This window comes from Patella vulgata, chromosome 4 (genome assembly GCF_932274485.2).
Source record: "Patella vulgata chromosome 4, xgPatVulg1.2, whole genome shotgun sequence".
Taxonomy (NCBI): Eukaryota; Metazoa; Mollusca; class Gastropoda; family Patellidae; genus Patella; species Patella vulgata.
The window spans coordinates 10775817-10796747 of NC_065882.2; the positions used below are offsets into that span (position 1 = coordinate 10775817).

At 36.4% G+C, this 20931-nt stretch overlaps 1 protein-coding gene across 2 annotated transcripts in view; it reads left to right on the top strand.

The window, feature by feature from the left end:
• The first annotated feature begins 4327 nt into the window (after positions 1-4327).
• Positions 4328-20931, top strand: part of LOC126819476 (AP-3 complex subunit delta-1) — a 47852-nt gene continuing 31248 nt past the window's right edge. For both annotated transcript variants that reach the window (XM_050547570.1, XM_050547571.1), the window contains exons 1-9: positions 4328-4555; positions 12490-12585; positions 13778-13858; positions 14946-15026; positions 15826-15933; positions 17362-17491; positions 18080-18219; positions 18992-19065; positions 20100-20149. In XM_050547570.1, the coding sequence (XP_050403527.1) occupies positions 4460-4555; positions 12490-12585; positions 13778-13858; positions 14946-15026; positions 15826-15933; positions 17362-17491; positions 18080-18219; positions 18992-19065; positions 20100-20149 (856 nt within the window). In that variant the 5' untranslated portion in view covers positions 4328-4459. The remainder of the gene's footprint in view (positions 4556-12489; positions 12586-13777; positions 13859-14945; positions 15027-15825; positions 15934-17361; positions 17492-18079; positions 18220-18991; positions 19066-20099; positions 20150-20931) is intronic.

Sequence of the window (20931 nt, forward strand, 5' to 3'; positions counted from 1 at the left end):
ACGAAGAAGCCTATTGATTTTCAGCGATTTCCGATAATTACTGCCAGAGTTATGGCCCTTGATCACTTTGAAAAATCTTGTGGACGCTCTAGAGGCCAAAGTTAATATCCAATTGACTTTCAATTTATACACAGTGTTTAAGGTCATGAGATGAAGAAGCCTATTGATTTTCAGCGATTTCCGATAATTACTGCCAGAGTTATGGCCCTTGATCACTTCAAAAAATCTTGTGGATGCTCTAAAGGCCAAAGTTAATATCCGATTGACTTTAAATTTATACACAATGTTTAAGGTCATGAGACGAAGAAGCCTATTGATTTTCAGCGATTTCCGATAATTACTGCCAGAGTTATGGCCCTTGATCACTTTTAAAAATCTTGTGGATGCTCTAGAGGCTAAAGTTAATATCCGGTTGAGTTTAAATTTATACACAGTGTTTGAGGTCATGAGACGAAGATTCCTATTGATTTTCAACGATTTCCGATAATTACTGCCAAAGTTATGGCCCTTGATCACTTTGCAAAATCTTGTGATGCTCTAAAGGCTAAAGTTTTAATACGATTGACTTCAGATTGATACACAGAGTTTAAGATCTTGAGACGAACAAGTATATTGATTTTCAATGAATTTTTATGACTTGAACAGTTAAATCCATGATATTAAAAGCTTTGCATACAAAACGTTAGCATGGGGCAGAACTTTATAAAAACCAAACAAATTCTAATAGTTTTCTGATAATTACTTCGTGAGTTGTTGCTCTTAATCAGATTTTAGTGTATTATAAATGTTTCGTTACCAAAGAAAGTAAAAATATGCGACAACCCTTGTTGACTGCCCGGACGATTTAGTTGCTGTGGGCGTATGTTTCGTTGCCTGGCATCATATCTTTGGCTAAGCACTAAAATTAATTATATTATTATCCAATCAAAGTAATACAATTGTTATTTTATCTTTAAAAAAATTTCTTGAAACGGGCCCCAGTATATTTGTGAGGATTGGGGTCCCACCAATGAAATGTTATTTATATCCGTAAGGTAATGTTATGTTTTTGACTAAAATATTTAAATTTCATTCTTGTTTGTACTGGATGTAAATGATATTATTTTGATTAAAAAAATTATTATTAAAAAGAAATAAATTATTTGTTAGTCTTGGGTCTGTAAATTTTACAGTGTCTTGTTTTGCTGACAGAATCCGGATGTCAACTGATAAAATATGGCAGATCACATGGGGCAAGAGCTTCAACTTAAGAGGAAGTGGGTAGCCGAATGGGTTAATGCGTGCACGTTATGTTGTAAGGTCAGTCATTGTAAGGAAATAGGTCGTCTGTCCAACTTCATGGGTTTTATCCTGTCAACCGTTTGTAAACCACTGCTAAAAATCCATACGCACAGGTGATTCATGTGTTAGTCCCAAAATAACCTAGTTTGTGTCGAATGGACAATGAACCCCATTTCTCTCATCTTACTGAAAGGGTCAGTTCCTTTGATCACAGGGTCAATCGAGATTTGTTTTACGTTAACGCAACTTAGTTATGGAATTACATTATACTATTGTATGAGTGACTTGGTAATTGTGAGGATCATTTACAAATATAACGTACATGTAGAGAAGTTTGTAGACATGACTCTCCAGGCACTTGGAAGTAGGGTGGAATTGTAATTTGGTCAGTGCCTACTGCCCTGGTGACGCATAGAATTATTAAAATTAATTAAATATGCCAAATAAAACCAGATTTGACCCGGATTTAGTCTCCTGGATCTAGGGAGCAGTGGCTCTGTGGGGATCTATTTCACCGACCTGTTAGTCCCGGATGCGATCCCAGTTTTGGCTGAGAAGGTTCCACCGTGGTTTTCCCTTGTCAGCGGCGCAGGACGGAGGGCATAAAGAGTGTCAAGTCGTTCAGATCGGATGAAAAACCGAGGACCAGTGTACATGATTTGATGTGCACAAAAGAACCCTTGCCAGTTGGAATTCGAGATATAAGAGCAGGCTGCAGCCTGGGCAAAATTACCCTCATAGCACACTGTATGGCGTATGTCCGTCTTCATTAGCCCAGTTGGTGATAAAATTTCGGACATTAAACCCCATTTCATTTCTGAAGCCACACGTCTTGTGTGCCGTTGGTGATCTACTGGGTGCAATTTTCTGATAAACACAAATCTTAACACCTTCTTCATCCAGAAATTCAAACAAGACAATCAACCACAGCTTAGGATTCTTTAAAAAAATAAACTCTATCGCAATAATTTACAAATTTGCGTCAAAAGCTTAAAACTGGTCTCGGGGACGAGCTCCATTTTGCCACCTAATATTTTCCAAATAATATTTGTTTGGGGGAAAAACCTTTTTGCGATGCAATAAACAGTATCTAACTCTACTCTTAAGTAGTAACTCTGCTTTATTGGCGACATTTGTTTCGGGAACCAGTATTATTTGTTTCTGGAAATGGGCTTTGGGTGGATAAATAGGGTTAAATTTGACCACTAAGCTTATGATTTTAAGAGACGTTCCCAAACAAAGTTTACTACAACTTTTAACAAACGTTTCTCCTTCAAAGCTACATTTTAGCAGATGTTTCCAGACAGAGAGGAAGACTTTAATAATAGTCTCCCAACAAAGTTTATAATTTAGTAGTTGTTTCCTCGACACAGCAACATTTTAACAGACTTTCCTCGACAGAGCAACATTTTAACAGCTGTTCCCGAACAGAGCAATATTTTACCAGCTGTTCCCGGACAGAGCAATATTTTACCAGCTGTTCCCGGACAGAGCGATATTTTAACAGCTGTTCCCGGACAGAGCAATATTTTAACAGTTGTATCATCAACATAGAGAGAGAGAGAGAGAGAGAGAGAGAGAAATGGGGTTTAACGCCCACTCGACACAAACTAGGTTATTTTGGGACTAACATATGGTTTAATTTTGTTTCAATAATTCGCTTGTGCGTAGGGTCTTTAGCAGTGGGAGGACCCGGAGAAAACCCACAAGGTTGAACAGGCGGTCGACCCTACTCCTTGTCACGTACAACCGGGGATTCGAAACCACGCCAGTTGACTCAATGACAGGCCTTATGATACAGCGCGCACGTGCTAACCATTCGGCCATCCAACCCCCTCAACATAGCAACATTTTACCAGACGTAAATGTATTTTAAATGAACCTGGTCGATTTTTGGTTTGGTGAATTCATAGCCCAGTTTTGTATATAAGCTAATATGAATTTATAAAATGAGGTTTAACGTCATAATGGGGCCTCTGGTTTTCGGCCCATCCGAACGAATAGGTGCTGTCCTTGTCCGACCCTTCTGTGTTCAAACTGTATCACTGACATGGGGTCTGGGGGAGGGGTGTTGCAGAAATTTTGTATAGCATATATAATTTCTAAATCTTTATGTCAATCGTAGCCAACATACCAAATTTTCAACTTCTATTATTTCCAATAAATTATATTCATGGGTAAACAAAAGAACTTAATAAGACGACGGTAGCACGTGGGTTTTTTTTTATCAAAAGAACTAAAGACCAATGTTACGTTAATCCATATCATTCGGTGACAACCGTTAATTACAGATAGATAGATAGATAGATAGATAGATTTATTACATAAAACGCCCGTTTCGGGCAGTATGTAAGTTATACATTACAGTCAATATCATAAATACATTATGAAAGTGGATGAATAATATATAAAAAGTGGATAAGAATTACATAAAAATGAATGAAATGTACATTTATGTACATTGAGGGAGTATGTACAAAATATAAACCAAAGTTTGAATATATGTCATAGTCGCTTGAACTAAACGTGAAGAAGTCTTTGAATTGTAGGTTATTTTTTTTGGGGGGGGGGGGCGTATATATATGTACGTCACCCAACACCCTTTCATGCCATTTTGCATGCCTATCTGTGTTGACGTTTTGCGGCAGAATTGATGTAGAGGCATTGAATTTCTATTTTCTGTCTGGTTTGGTGACATTGATACTTTTATGATGGGATAATAAAATGAGAAAGGATGCTTCGTTTTGTTTCAGCATTATCATAGTTTTCACGGAAATGATACTTTTACCTCCGCGTGATGTGATTATCCGACGATCTTATAATTGCTATGTGTAAAGCGGGATTCTCAACGGAATTTAGGACATGGGTTACAGCATGTAGCACTGCAATGATTTTAACATTATACTTTATACTTTATAGTCAATGGAGAAATTAATAGTGGTCTATTTCCATTCCTTTAAAAATTACAGAGGTGGCCTCCCTTTATTATTTATGAACACAGGTGTCACTTTTTATCTGCGTACGCGTCAAATGTGTCACATGATCACTTATTAGTGGAGGCCATGTTGGATCTGCCTCTTAATGGACAGCTGGTTGTCGGCGAAAATATAGCAAAATATTTATTGACAATTAACAATATAATGTCCCATTGAATAGCGTAGCGCTTAAAGCAAATGCCATGGCGTTGAGAAAAGTGAAAGGTACCATTGATAGGGTACTGGATAAGAATTTACAGGACCTTGTCCGAGGGATACGGAATCACAAAGATACGGAGGTATTAAAACAAGCATTTATTCTTATTCTTATATCAACAAGCATCATCTGTCATCATTTTAGAGGGCGGGGCAGTGTTTCAAGGCATTGACAGTGGCAATATTAAATACGTTTACACTGTCTGTCTGGGTTTTTGTTGTCAAATGTTCATATAATCAAGCAGCTTTAGTGTATAATGATAAAGTCTGTTGGACTCTTGGAGTTAATTAATCAATATTTACTGATTCTCCCAATGCCATGAAAGATGGAATGTTATAATAACCCCTGGCCAATGACAGTATTAATTAATTAGTTGTAACTTGATAGGACATTACATTAATAGCACATAGACACAGTTATGATCAATGCTGATGGTAGACCTACTCTTCATTAGCACTATCAGTCCAGACTTTAGATGGGTAGGAATTAGAAGTGTGAGATGTGAATGATGTCATACATAAGCGTGGGTCCAGAGGCCAGGGTGGTGGGGTCCGTAACCTACACTGCTTGAGCAGAGCATATTTATTATCTCCAACATTCATCGAAATAACATTGAAAATCAATTTATGACATTTATGTGCAAAGTATTGCTGTCATTTTGGCCTCACTCCACTCCTAACCCTATAATTACATACATGATTACATGTATATGTATGTAGTAATGTATGCAACTAATTTAGCTGCAATGTTGTCTCAGAGCTTCTGTTTTTATGAAATACTTGAGTAATAATAATAATAAGCACTGTAAATAATAATAATCTCCCAGTCTTCCCCTTGAAGCCATTGCTGCTCCAATTCCTGAAAACGCCTGTGTCGATTTAATTTAGTATAAAACTTTTTGTGTATTAACTGAAAGTAAATGTACGGTATCATGATTATCCAGTGAAGTTTTACACTGTTTAGGGAGCTGTGTTGGCACAATGTGTAAAGTGCTGGCTGGCTAACTTGGAGATTCTGGGTTTAATCCCATGATGGCTGAGATACTTCTTCATGTCAATTGTGCAGGATGAGGGGCCTTTCAAAAAACAAGGCTTTGTGTAGATATAAGGCGTGCATTTGAAAGAACCCTTGACAGTAGGAATGTGAAATAAAGAGTAGGCTGTAGCACTGCTGCCTGGGCAAAATTTCCATCATGGGGCATTGTATGGCATACGGTCTGTCATTGAGTCAACTGGCGGGGTTTCGATTCCCCGGTTGTACGTGACAAGGAGTAGGGTCGCCTGTCCAACCTCGTGGGTTTTGTCCGGGTCCTCTGGTTTCCTCCCACTGCTAAAGACCCCTACACGCAAGCGAATTATTGAAATAAAAATTAAACCATATGTTAGTCCCGAAATGATCTAGTTTGTGTCAAGTGGACGTTAAACCCCATTTCTCCCTCTCTCCCAATCTTCATTATCCCAGTTGGTGCAGAAAAGTAGAATGTTTGTTTTTATTCCCCTACAGTGTTTAGAACTGCCAAATATAAAAATGTACATTCTGCATTGTTTTTGTTTTAACCAACTTGAGTTGGTGTTGTTTCAATTTCCCATTTGTATGTAACAAGGATTAGGGTCACCTGTCCAATCTCATGGGTTTTGTCTGGTTTCCTCCCACAAAGACCCTTAATTACACGCCAGCAAATTATTGAAATATAATTGAACCACATGTTGTTAGTCCCAACATGACCTACATGTAGTTTGTGTGGAGTGGAGGTTAAACTCCATTTCCATTTCTCTCTCTCTCTCTATTTCCGGTTCATGGCTGTATTCCCATGTTAACGCCTGGTCAGCCGCTAGTTTATAGATAAAATGAAATGAAATGGGGCTTTAGAGATCCTTGCTATGATATCCGAGTAGTACAGGTTTCCTGTATCGGAAGTGACAAACGCCAAAGGAAAACACGAGTCAACTCTCTATATAACTGACTGATGTGACGAGTGATAAGGGATAAGGTCTGTCTTTGGTCAACTGGCGTGGTTTCGGTTGTACGTGACAAGGAGTAGGGTCGCCTGTCTAACCTAGTGGGTTATCTCAGGGTTCTCCGGTTTCCTACCACTTCCAAAGACCCTACGCGCAAGCGAATTGAACCATGTGTAAGTCCCAAAATGACTTAGTTTGTGTCAAATGAACGTTAAACCCCATTTCCCTATTTCTCTCTCTCTCTTAAAAGTTGACGCATGCCTGTATTTATTAGCCCTGCATGTGCAGTAAAGTTAAATCCCATTTCATTTCTATTTCTGTGTAACACATGTAAAATATTGTTTACAAATATTTATGTTGGCCTACTTTGAGTTTTATGTGACTGTTGTATACAATATACATGTACACATTTATAAATGTTTATCAGAGAATTGAAGGCAATCAGTATAAGGCCATGAAAAAAAGTACCCATGTTTACGGTTACAATATAGGATTGGTCAGAAAATCATTTTATTTTTATGGGGTTTGTATTATCTGTTTCTTAGTACATGTGGCTGCATCATAAAGTCTGTCATTGAGTCAATTGGTGTGGTCTCAATCTCGGTACTTGGCAAGGAGTAGGGTCGCCTGTCCAACCTTGTGGGTTTTCTCCGCGTCCTCCGGTTTCCTTCCACTGCTAAAAACCCCTATGCGCAGGTGAATTATTGTAATAAAATTGTACCATATGTTTGTCCCGAAATGACCTAGTTTGTGTCGTGGAAGTTAAACTCTCATTTCTCTCTCTCTCTTAGTACATGTATTTCTAGCTTAATTACTGAGTAAGGTTGTTGAAAAAAAGAAATTTGGGGTCGGCGATTTTGGTTTTAAAAAAAAATAGAGTCGACCAGGTAACCATGAACAGTTATTATTTTGGCCTTATCCTCAGTATTATAATAATTTTATCTATCTCCTTGTAGGATAAAAAGTTAAGAGATAAGTTTTAAAAGTTAAAAGATTTAATCTTTGACTAGCCTGTGACAAGCTTATTGATTAATATTGATTGGACTAGGGCTATAGAAGAGACTGTTACTTCGTAAAAAGAATCATATTGATTTTCCTTCCTGCGTTAGTTCAACAAAACAGATGTGATGGCCTATTATTTATTGATTTTTTTTTTATATCAGATTTGGGTTACTATTTAATATGATACTAAAATAAATTTGTAATCAATGAAATGTAATAGGGTTTAACGTCCTACTTTTCTGCTCCGACTGGACTGAAAACATGCATATATGCTATAAAGACACCCTGTCCTGCACCACTGACAAGTGATGCTGGAAAACCCAGAGGAACTTTCTCGCCTAAAACCGGGAGAGAACCCAAAAGGCAGTATCTTACTCACTTAGTCACAGCGACTCCCTTTGCTGAATCTCTTTAAATAAATTCTATCAATTTCAGGGCTCGAAATTCGTTTTTTCGATCGAAGGCCAACTTTGGCCTACGATAGGCCAAAGTGCAACCTTGATCCAAGGCCAAAAATTGAAAATCCAAGGCCAATTTTTATGTCATGAATTATGATATTATCAACTTATTTAGAAGGTTTTAATGTGTCGATCATATGTAAATCTGTTTATTGTAGATCTTGTTTCTCAGTCAAAATGTTGTTACAGGCCTGCCTATCACATCACGTTCAATATTTTTATTACTTTTACAAAAATAATGCATCCTTACAGTTATTGAGTTAAGGGAGAAAATTCTTATCGTACCGTTTTTAGTACAATTGTTTTATTCTAAAAAATATTTAAAAAATCAGCATGTAGCCATATTGAGAGTTGAAAGTATTGCTATATATCATCGGTAGAGCTGGGTAAAATATCAATAGTATCGATAAGATATGCCAAAAAGCACTATCGACAGGGCTGTCGGTAATTTTTCACAGTTGATTAGCAGCACTGCTAATCAAAAAGTCCAATTTTGCCAAATTTGATTAGCAAATTTAAAAATTGATTAGCAGTTTTTCACTTTCAACATAAAACACCTTAATAACAAGATATTACTTTAGTTCATAGCAAATATGATTAGATTCCATTCTTACTATTCTTAGATTTTCTTAGCACTGCCACAAGTACTTGTTACAGTTTGTGAATGTGATGTAGACATTTAGTGAGGTCTTATGTCTGAAGCCAATTCTTAACAGTGACTTCCGAAGCCCCAATCATTTTAATTGTTATTTTTTGTTACGTTAGAAATCTTCGTTAGAAAACAATTTTGTCTGATTTTTATCCTGTATTGTTATTTTTGTTCAATCGGGCGCACCTCGATTAACTATAGACACACGCGATATTTTACGGGAATTTTTACTTTGATTTATCATTTTACAATACGTTAACATATATTTATTTTTTATATTTTATTTACAATACGTGGGGGATACACTGGATTTATTTCTTTCAAAATGAATATGATATAATCACTTGATGTCTCGCAACGTGAGTGGTACTACTTGATTCCCTATTTCCGGTTTAATAGTCCCTATTCATAGAGTTATGACCCTGTATTATATAGTACCGTATAAATATAATGAATTGTGTCTGGGTAGTTCGAGAAGAAAATGTCACACGGAGAATTCAGTTTTGTTTATAAAATTTTATTCAACATTTTATACACGTTGAAAGTGTTAAGAAAGCCTTCTAGTCTTCAAATGTGGATTATCCTTGTGTCAATATCCAAAATGACAGGCATATTAATGATTCGCAGTTACTGCGAATCAAAAACTTTAGATTTTAATTTTTGATTAGCAACGGACAAAATATGTATCGCAAATTGCGCTGCGATACTGGTTGTCGGCAGCCCTGACTATCGAGTACCGGTATCGTTCTCTTCGTCTATTTTTCGTGCGTGCGTAGGAGTCGACTCGATTTTTTCTGTGACTTAATCCTTCGTATATATATAATAATACAATAGCCTACATCGGTCACTTTATATTTACTTCAAAGTCTCAATCTCAATTTAGCTCTTTAAAAAAAATGTTAAAATAAATTCACCCACATTTAAACAATACTTTAGTTTGAAACAATAATCGCCATATCATGGAATTCGCTAAATTGGAGATACCCGGATGTGTAAATAATTCAGAGTTTTTCCCCTTTCAGAATTTGTCTGCTCATTATAAATGACATAGCAATGATGGATGACAAAAACGTTTGTATTTCTTCTTTCGGAATCAAGGCTGTATTTTTTAAATAATAATAAACAATTTACGAATTCGTGATAACAAGCTCTTTAGGCTATTACATTTTCTTTAGTTTTTGCACACGAATCAACAACGATTTGTCCACCATGTTGGTATTTGTCGCGCTCACGTACGCAATGTTTTGAATCGACTCGTGCTCATTTTATTCTGGTTCCTGCACATACATAGGCCTATCAATGGTATTTCGTCATTCGGAACCAAGGCTACATTATTTAAACAATTTATACGTAATATGAGACAGTTTATTATTAATTAGACGAACAAAAACATCGTATGGTTTGACTTTAGAACACGTAATCCATTCTTCATTACGATCGTGAAAATAAGATTGTTTCAATACCGATTATCGATAGTAAAAATAACTCTCGATACCCAGCACTAATCGGCGACCATACATGGCCGTGGATAGTTAAAAATCGGCCACGAATCTGCGGCCAAATTCTAAAACTCTAAGCCCTGATCACTTATGCTACTTTCTTATTTTCCCTGCCGAATGCCCAGCCTCGTAGGTTTTCTCTGGTTCCCTCATGCTACTAAAGAAAGACCTCTATGCCCATAAAAATTGTTGAAATAAAAATTCCAAGTCAAAGAGACGATGAAACCCCCACACTCGAAAAAGTAGGAGGGCGGAAGATTCCCCTGCAACAATGTTGTCCGGTTTGGATCTCAGTGGTGCATCTGAGGGAGAGCAGGAACCAGTCCGTGTAGAATAGATTAGTAAAGATAATCCCCCAGGAACGAACTAGATCAACACTGTGTGAATTTAAATCAGTATAATCTTCACCAAAATTGTTGAAATAGGTGTCCCAGTTAATGTTAAACCCTATTTCTCTCTCTTTCTCGTGGCTCAGTGAGTAAGGTGCCAACGCACTAACCAGGGGTTCCAGAGTTCGATGTATGAAAGTTCCTCAGATTATTTTCCAGCTTGGTTTTCTGCATTTGGTTCAGTATGTATAAAAATGGGGATTTGGACGATAATTTAAAGAAATTTAAGCAAAATGTTGCTCTTAAAGATTACATGTATGTGAGATTTACATGTAGATAACATGTAAAGAGCTTGCTATAATACATGTAGTTCAAAAATAGATAATTCAAAATTAATATATTGGAAATTTCATTCAAATTACTTTATTCTGAGTGACGTTGTCACTGTTTGAAGTTTTGACATCAAATTTTTTATTGTCATGGCAACGTTACTTGTTAAATTAAATCATTAAATGGTAATTGTATTTTAATCTGTTTACATCTGAGCTATCTGATGATCTACAAATTTGATTATAGGCTTGGCATGCGAATAAATGTCTAAATCATAATTTATATAACATTTGAAGTCAAAATAAAAACCTGTTATAGGCAGATTTAGCTCTTTAAATAATATATCTTTGAGGATTAAATGTACAAAATCAAATGTGGCCTTTGGATTAAATTAATAAATAAAAAGTTCCATATGTAGATGATACCAGGATGTATATATATATATATATATGACTAGATACATATGTAGTTAAGTTTCTTTGAATATTGTTGTTGACCCAATTGTATAAGGAAAATCTTTGGTGTTTTATGTGTACATGTATAAGGTTGTTTACATTGTCATACATGTATACATGTAGTAAAAGGTAAAATATATTTGTGATATAATTACCATGTTGTGATTGGGATTGTCCAGTAGAACTGTTGCAACTGGAACACCTAAGATAAAACTGATGAGAGCCTTTGTTATTTTGCGTTATTTCCTGAACCTGCAGGAAATGTTGCAAGTCTTTCTGATGGGGATAGGGCCTAAAGCAGTCATTGTTTTTTAAGGCGAGCGATCGCTCTCGAGCGCCTGCCACACACCTGAATGTCGACCAAGGGCAGGTTTTTTTTCCCTCCCCTAAAAATTGAAGATCGCTCTCTTTTACAAAGTCATCGGGGGTTTATTATCATTTATGAAACCAGGAATGACCCCCTAACATGCAGTTATTGATCTTCAGAACCATTTTCCATACACACAACTATTCACTCTCCTTCAGATCACTCTCGTTAATTTCTAAATCCCTCTTCTTACCGAAACTGGGAGAGCTTTTTTTAGGGGAGCTATTTTTTCAATTTGTTGATTAAGGGAAGCTTTTTTCGGCTCTCCTCTAAAATACAAACAACAACGATTAGGCCTAAAGTAAGGTAACAGTATATTCTTGTAGCGCAGATTCTGTATCCACAGAGCTGTGCCCAAAAAATGTTTGAAAATTCAGAGCTGAAAAACAGCATCTGTGGACTGTTTTGACTCAGTTTACATAGGAGTTTATTTGGCTATGCGCAGCTTTTTTCTCTGCATGAAAACTCTGCACTAGGAAGATAGCACACCACTTTTGTTCAGATAATATTTGAATTATAATTCTAATTCTATCATCACATCAACATCAAAACTCAAATTCTATCAGTAACAAGGGTAGACCATTTTTTTCAGAGCACGGTTTTCTTATTCTTGAAGCACTGATTTTTCATTTTGAAGCATGTTATTTTAGGCCCTGCAGTGGGTAAAGAATAATCTACCAAGAAAAGGTGTCTAGTTATTTGGATGGGATGTAAATACAAGGTCCGATGTACAAGCCACCAGTGGTCAGCACTTGAAGGATACCCAGACAGTTGGAAATCAAATAACGAATTTGTTATTGTGTCATTCTTGTGCAGTTCTAACTTTTGGAGGACTTCCATTTTAAATATGAGTTAAGAATGCCCTGACCTTTTGGAAACAAAAAATGTCCTGACCTGTTGGAAACAAAAAAGAGAGAAGGCCATAGCACTGTTTTAAATCTAAGTTAACATCTTGTATTTTTATTCCAGCCCAAATTTATTGCTGATTGTATAGATGAAATTAAACAGGAATTAAAGCAGGATAATTTAGCAGTAAAAGCAAATGCAGTCAGTAAGCTTAATTATGTAAGTAAACTATTTATTATTTCTTTTACTTACATCTACATGTGCATGCAGATGTATAAGCGGCAAGACTGAAAATAAAGCACCGGTCACAGACATTGTAAGACACAACTTCAATCTGATTAAAATACAGATCCTGTGGGTAAACCCCTAGAAAACTTAAAACACTGATTGATTAATCAATGTCTGACATCATAGGGTCAAAAGCCACTTGAATGAACCCAGTCAGATCTTCGTGTAGTGTAGGCCATCGAAAGTATAAAAAAAAAAAAAAATATAGATCTTGATTTTTATCAGATTGGACACAACTTCAGGCTTTGTCAGACACTATTCCTCTTGTGTCTATCATTTTGTCTGGTGTTTATTTTTAAACATTTAAGCTTTGTCAAAGGCAACTGCTCCTACCACCTGTCATTTTAGCATGCCTTGTGTTGTTTTTTTTGGTTGTGAATGCCTAATCAAACTTCGTGGTGTCACTTTAAAGAATAGACACAAATTTATCTTTTTTTTGTTTTTTTCTTTATATTATAAATACATGCCTGACTCAAAATTCAAAATATCAGGTACATATAGGTCATTAGTGCGGGAGAGGGGGGGGGGTGAATGGTTAGCGCGTGTGCGCTGTATCATAAGGCTTGTCATTGAGTCAACTGGCATGGTTTCAATTCCTCGGTTGTATGTGACGAGTAAGGTTGCCTGTTTCTCTGGGTCCCCCTATGCCCAAGCAAATTATTACAATAAAATTGAACCATATGTTAGTCCCAAAATAACCTTGTTTGTGTCGAGTGGACGTTACACCCCATTTCATTTCTCTCTGTCATTAGTGCAGGACATTTTGTCAGTTACACTTACAAATTAAACTAAATTCATTATTTCTAGCCACTATAAGCTGTTACCATATTTTAATGCTGCATGAATTTCAATGAAATAAGATTGTGAAATAAGATTGGCCCACTACATGTATGAATAGAAGATTGTATATCTAATTTATTTAAAGCTTAGCCAACCATTATAAAACACCCCTTTTTCTTGCAGGTTCGAAAAAATGCATTTTGTTTGAATTTTTTTAAATAATCTTATTTAAATATTTTTTGAGTTATTTTTTATCAGTTACAAATGCTAAGCTATGTGAAAAAGTTACAAGGTTATTTGAATTTTATTTTTATAATCTTATTCAATTTTTTTTTTTTTCCAGTTACAAATGCTCGGCTATGACATTAGCTGGGCAGCATTTAATGTCATTGAGGTGATGAGCTCAACCAAATTTACTTACAAGGTAAAAACATTAAATAAACAGTTTTAAACAAGGGTGATAATCAGCTGAATGGATAGAACATACATGTAAAGCTGCATAATTGAGATACATGTAATAATGATAAAAGCAGTAGCTTACAGTGAGAGAATGGGGCGGAGGGAACAAGCCCTCAGTACCCATATCAGGGGAGGGGCATCCAATCCAAGAGTGCCAGTGGCATACAGAGAGAGAGTTGGTGGGCAGAGGAAGTGGCCACCTCATGCATCCATTTCAGGGAGGCATCCATTCACAGAGTGAAATTAAATTGACCAAGAAAGTTCATCAGAATATACGGGGGGTGGCTGCAGGACGGAAGGCCTGACAAGGACAGCTGTCTAGTTGTTTGGATGGGACGAAAAACCAAAGTCCTGTTTGCACATTGGCATGTATGTAAAAGATCGCTTGGCAGTTGGAATTCGATACAAGAGTTTGCCATAGCTCTGCTGTCTGGGCAAAATTTCCCCCATGGCGTATGCCCGTCTTCTTTAGTCTAGTTGAAGCAGAACAGTGATCGGGTTGAACCCCATTTCATTTCATTTATTTAATTTGATTAAACAAATTTATATCATCGGTCAACTGAGGACATTTGAAATGTTTTCCTTTCTCAAACAACAGTACACATATGTCTGAGTCCTAGGCTCTATTCTTGAGTTGTGGGGTCATATTTAAATGTTTTTCTTTCTTCTGTACTACTAGATCCTATTCTTGAGTTGTGGGGTCATATTTAACTGTTTTCCTTTCTCCTGTATTTCTGACTACTAGACCCAATACTTGCGGGCATATAATCATATCCGGGCATTATCAAACCTCTGTTTGCCATAGATCAAAAGTGCGGCTTAGCATTCATTCTAGATACTTCAGGCTAATTACATTTACAGAGGGGGCCTTGCTTATCACTTATTTATTCTGCCTCTCAATAATTAGTGCAGGATGACTGCACCACATACACATACAACACACAAATTGGAATTTGGAAAAACACGCACAAGCGAAATGTTCAGTCTAACCCGGCTTGCTAAATTATATAGCCAATCCCCCGTAAAAGTAATGGAATTATTTTGTTTTTCAGAGGATCGGTTATTTAGCAGCATCCCAGAGCTTCCATGAAGGAACCGATGTTTTAATGTTGACAACAAATATGATAAGAAAGGTACTGTATTTAAACATATAAAATAACAAATACGTAAAAAAAAAATTAATTCACTGTAACCGGGGTATCCAGCCCTTCACATTTATGAAGTTGTGCAGAAGCCATAAAAAGCTCCTGCCAATTTCAAAAATGAGAAAAAAAGCTTCTGTAAAAAACTCTTCTTAATTATATGGAAGGACTGGGTATCATTTAATTTTGCGTATTTAGCCCTAATTTCTTTCCCATTCATTCAGTATAAAATCTTTGTTTAAAAATTCGTAAAAATCATCAAAAATAACCCAATTCATCTAAGTTGTACTTGTGTCAAGTTTAACTCATTGACCCATGGACCTAGTACAATTGAGTAACAGAGATAAGAGTGATATTGGTCATTTAACTTATAATAAATTATATATAATTATGACAAAAGATACGTTTTTTAAGATTTAGTTTTGTAAAACTAAATCCACATTTTAAAATCGGACTATTTATTTGTCAATGACTGTTTAGACGAGCTGACATTTTTCCTTGTTTTTCGTAAAAGCTGTGTCTGGGTCAACTTCTTTTCCTTTTAAAATCTTTGAAAAGTCAATTTCCAAAACATTATTGAGATTAATGTTAACATCTTAAATATCCTTTGATAAAAATCCTCCAAATTCCGAATCGGAATCACTTTCTATAGCTAAGAAATTATTAGAAGAGTAGGCGTGGCGATATTACAGTCGGTACAGAACAGTAGGACCTTAAACCCAATTTCATTTCATTGCTTCCACCAAGGGTGATATCATAGACTATAAAATAATGTTTTTATTATTTTCAGGATTTAAGTAGTCAGAATATGTACGATGCTGGGGTGGCGTTAAATGGTTTGTCATGTTTTATAACTGTTGATTTAGCTCGAGATTTAGCTAATGATATAATGACATTAGTAAGTATTTCATTCGTTTTAAACAAGTACAATCTGATTAAAACACAGATCCTATTTCGTTTCTTTTTTATAGTTCAAAATTTCGTTTTACTTGTCTTTACTACATTAAGATCTGGAAGAATTGTTATTTTACTGATGTTCTGGTTAAAGTGAAGGATTAGTCAATTAAAAAGTTCTATTGTGGCAAGCTCTTGGCGTGCGATGCACAGAACTGTGGGTAAACCACTAGAACATCAATGCTGATTGATTAATCAATGTCTGACGTCGTAGGGTCAAAAGTCGCACGTATGACCCCCCCTCCCCGACGCAACCTTCCAGTACAACTGGTCAGATCTTCATGTAGTGTAGGTCATCGAGAAGTATAAAAAAACGAAACAAATTATAGATCTGTATTGTAATCAGATTGATACAAGTACAACTTTAACTCAAGCTGTATTCTCACAAAATTATTTATTTCATTCATATTAAATTCCATTTATTTTATTATCAGTAGTGGAATACCGCGTTTTATCAGTGAAATAAAAGTGTTATTCCACTGGCTAGCAGTAGTCCATGTTGTTTTTACCTAAAATGATTGTAAAATCATAAAATAAATAGAACATTTGTCGTTTTGTCGTGAATAACATATTTTATTTCATCGAGAAGCAAGAAAACTTATATTTTCACGAATGCGTAGCATGAGTGAAAATATAAACGTTTTCTTGCTTAGAGATGAAATAAAATATGTTATTCAATCTAAAACGACAAATATCCTCTATTTACTTTCACCCCATTGTGAGAACATGCAACACTTTCAACTACATTTACTTGAAGTCATTACTTGAAATATTTTTAGGGGTGTTGGGTGGCCGAATGGTTTAATGCGTGCACACTTGACCATAAGATCCGCCATTGAGTCAAGTAGCGTGGTTTTGATTCCCCACTTGTCACCTGTCCGGCCTCGTGGGCTTTCTTTGGGTACTCTGGTTTCCTCCCACTGCTGAAAGAACCCTACGCGCTAGCAAATTATTAAAATAAAATTGAGCCGTGTGTTAGTCCCGAAATGACCTAGTTTGTCTCAAACGGACATTGAATCCCATTTCTCTCTGTCTCTTAAATATTTGTACCATCCTCATTAACCCAATGAACAGGGTTGGTGCAGAAAATTAGGATATTAAACCCCTCTTCATTTATTCATTCCCACATATTTTTGATGTGTCACAAAAACATTCATGGTTACTTTTAATGCAATTATGATTTTACATGGAAACAATGTCCACACATTTACAAGCCTGGACAAAAGGGCACCTATCACAGACATTATCAGACACAATGTGTATATATACAAGCCTGGACAAACCTGTCACAGATATTGTCACACACAAATTTTCACATAAGGTACTTGAAAATAAAGTCTTCTGTTCGTTCAAATTTTAATTCTATTTTCAGATGACGTCCTCGAAGCCATATTTACGTAAAAAAGCTGTTCTCATCATGTATAAAGTTTTTCTACGATTTCCTGAAGCATTACGTCCAGCCTTTCCTCGATTAAAAGAAAAATTAGAAGATCCTGATCCAGGTTTGTTTTATGTCTAGTATTAAGAATACAACAAATTGAGGGATGACACAATGTGGCTCAGTGAGTAAGATGGGCTGGGTGGCAGAATGGTCTATCATAGATCATAAGGTCTGTCATTGAGTCGAGTAGGGAGGTTTACTTCCCACACTTGTGGGGGGTTGCATGGTTGAATGGATAGCGCTTGCGCGTTGTATCATAAGGTCTGTGATTGAGTCAACTGGCATGGTTTTGATTCGCTGGTTGTATGTTACGAGTAAGGTCACCTCTCCAACCTTGTGGGTTTTCTCCAGGTCATATGGTTTTTCTCCCACTGCTGAAGACCCCTACGCGCAAGTGAATTATTGAAATTACAATGTGACCTAGTTTGTGTCGAGTGGACATTAAACCCCATTTCTCTCTCTCACATCCCACAATATTTTTAATAGAACTTTGATTTTATTTATATAGATAAAACTACTACCTGTGATGCAGGATTATCCAAAAACTAGAATTGTGTTTTTATATATTGCCTAATAATAACGAAAGAAATGTTAAGAGTGAAGTTGAATAGAATGGTTAAAATATGCTTTGTTTTTCTATTTATTTTAGGGGCCCAGTCCGCAGCTGTTAATGTGATATGTGAACTAGCTAGAAAAAATCCTAAAAATTATCTTTCATTAGCGCCTCTTTTCTTTAAACTCATGACAAGTTCAACTAATAACTGGGTTCTCATCAAAATTATTAAATTGGTACGTTTTTTTCATTTTAATGTTTTAACATGAAAAGGCCTAGGGTTGCTTGTCCTCTGTTTTCCTACGCTCAAGCAATTTGATCTATACGTTAGTCCCAAAATGACCATGTCTGTGTCTAGTGGACGTTAAACCCCATTTCTTCCTATCTCTCTGTTTCATTAACCCTGTTATTGCAGTAAACACTGCTTTCTTGAAATGTGGGGGGTTGGATGGCTGAATGGTTAGCACGTGCGCGCTGTGACATAAAGTCTGTCATTGAGTCAACTGGCGTGGTTTCGACTCCCAGGTTATACGTGACAAGGAGTAGGGTCGCCTGTCCAACCTCGTGGGTTTTCTCTGGGTCCTCCGATTTCCTCCCACTGCTAAAGACCCCTACACGCAAGCGAATTATGAAAATAAAATTGAGCCATATGTTAGTCCCGAAATGACCTTGTTTGTGTCGAGTGGAAGTTAAGCCCCATTTCACTCTCTCTCTCTTTCTTAAAATGTATTGATTTTAATGTTTCAGACTCTTTAAAAAAAACAATCCGTCTACTGGCCATTAAGGGTTTGGCCGGATAGGATGTTTGGGGAATAAAAAGAAATGATCTTGAGTTGATATTTTGGTTAAAAAAAATCAATTTTGAGTGTGGATTAAGATATATCTGACTAATAAAGATGATGAACAGCAGTTTTAATAACATGTTTCATACATTTATCTGGATAACTCATGGAAAGTTCATCAAATGAACATACCATTTGATTGATATTTGTAAATATTTTGTTGCAGTTTGGTGCTTTAACCCCGTTAGAGCCAAGATTAGGGAAGAAATTGATAGAACCATTAACCAATCTAATACACAGGTAAGTAATGTTTATATCCAACATCGAAATAAGGGGCAGTGTGAGTGACAGTCTCGGGAATCCATTTCAGAAGGTCACCCAATCAAAGAGGGATATTAAGGGATAGAGAGTGGGTAACATCACCGGGCATCCATGTCAGGGTTTCATCCAATCAAAGAGTGATATGAAGGGACAGAGGGTGGGTATGGTCACCGGGTATCCATGTCAGGGGGTAACCCCAATCAGAGAGTGATATAAAATTCAATTTTTCTAAATTTGAAATTATCAGTTACCTTTATTGTACAAGTTATCCTACTTTATTTATGTATTTCATCTGTTTTAAAATGTCTTCCATTCTCATATTTCTAAGTATTAGTCCCTGTACTTAGTATTGGGGGTATATAATCAACGAGTTGGCTGTTAGCATCACTGAACCTCTGCATGACACTGGTTATATGAATGTATTAAACACTATCTTCATTAGCCCAGTCAGTGCAGAAAAAAAAATGAAATGGGGTTTAGCGTCCTTCTGTTTGCTCTGACTGGGCTAATGAAGACGGGTATACACCATACAGTCATACAGTGTGCTATAAAGGGAATTGTGCCCAGACAGCGACTCTATTCTTATATCCAATTCCAGCTGACAATATGTATGCAGGACCTTGTTTTTTTGTCCCATCCGAAAGACTATACGTTGTCCATTGCCAGGCCCACGGTCTTGCCCCACTGACAAGGAGGAAACACGCTGATAAACTTTCTCGGGCCAACGCAGGGATTGAACACGGTTAGCGAGCCAACCTTACTCACTGAGCCAGTGCAGAAAATTGTGATATTACACCCCATTTTATTCCCTTACTTGAACCCCTGTGATTCCCTTACTTGAACCCCTGTGATTCCCTTAGATGAACCCCTGTGATTCGCTTACTTGAACCCCTGGGATTCCTTTACTTGAACCTCTGTGATTCCCTTACATGAACCCCTGTGATTTCCTTACTTGAACCCCTGTGATTCCCTTACTTGAACCCCTGTTATTATTATATTATTTTATATTTCAGTACATCTGCCATGTCACTGTTGTATGAATGTATTAATACTGTGATAGCAGGTAAGTACTATGTTCTTTATTGTATATGTATATATATACACATGTAAATATATATATATTATGTTTTCCTTCCATTTATTTATCCAATTACCTTTTTGGACCTTGTATACTGACTGCGAACAGACTAGTGAAACTTTCCGTGTGAATGATTGTTTGTACTGAAAACAGCGATACGTTCGAAAAATCGCAGTTGAAACCAGCGCATTGTAAATTTGACCATATATACCTTTGACCTTGCATTCTGATTGGCTAATGTTAATCATTCGCCAAAATTTAACTCTGAATGCAATATTCCCTTTTTTTTTTGCCCACACCAAAATTTGTCATTCAAAGAGTAGTTGATCAGATTTGATCGTTGAGTTTGTGGTTGTGTTCACTGTCAGTATAAACAATACTTTAGTGTCTTCTTTTATAAAGCCAATCTGGTTAAAACACAGATCCTATTTCGTTTTGTTTTTATAGTTCAAAATTTTGTTTTACTTGTCTTTACTACACTAGGATCTGGAAGAGTTGTTATCATTGACGTGTTCTGAATGGTGTGAAGAATTAGCGAATAAAACGTTCTGTTACGGAAAGCATTAGGCGTGTTTTGTAGGGAACTGTGGATAATCCACTAGTAACATCAATGCTGATTGGTTAATCAAATGTCTGTCGTCATAGGGTCAAAAGCCACTTGTATGACCTCTAATGCAACCTATCGCTACAACCAGTCAGATCTTCATGGGGGGGGGGGGGGATGGCCGAATGATTAGCAAAAAACCCATTTCTATCTCTCTCTCAGA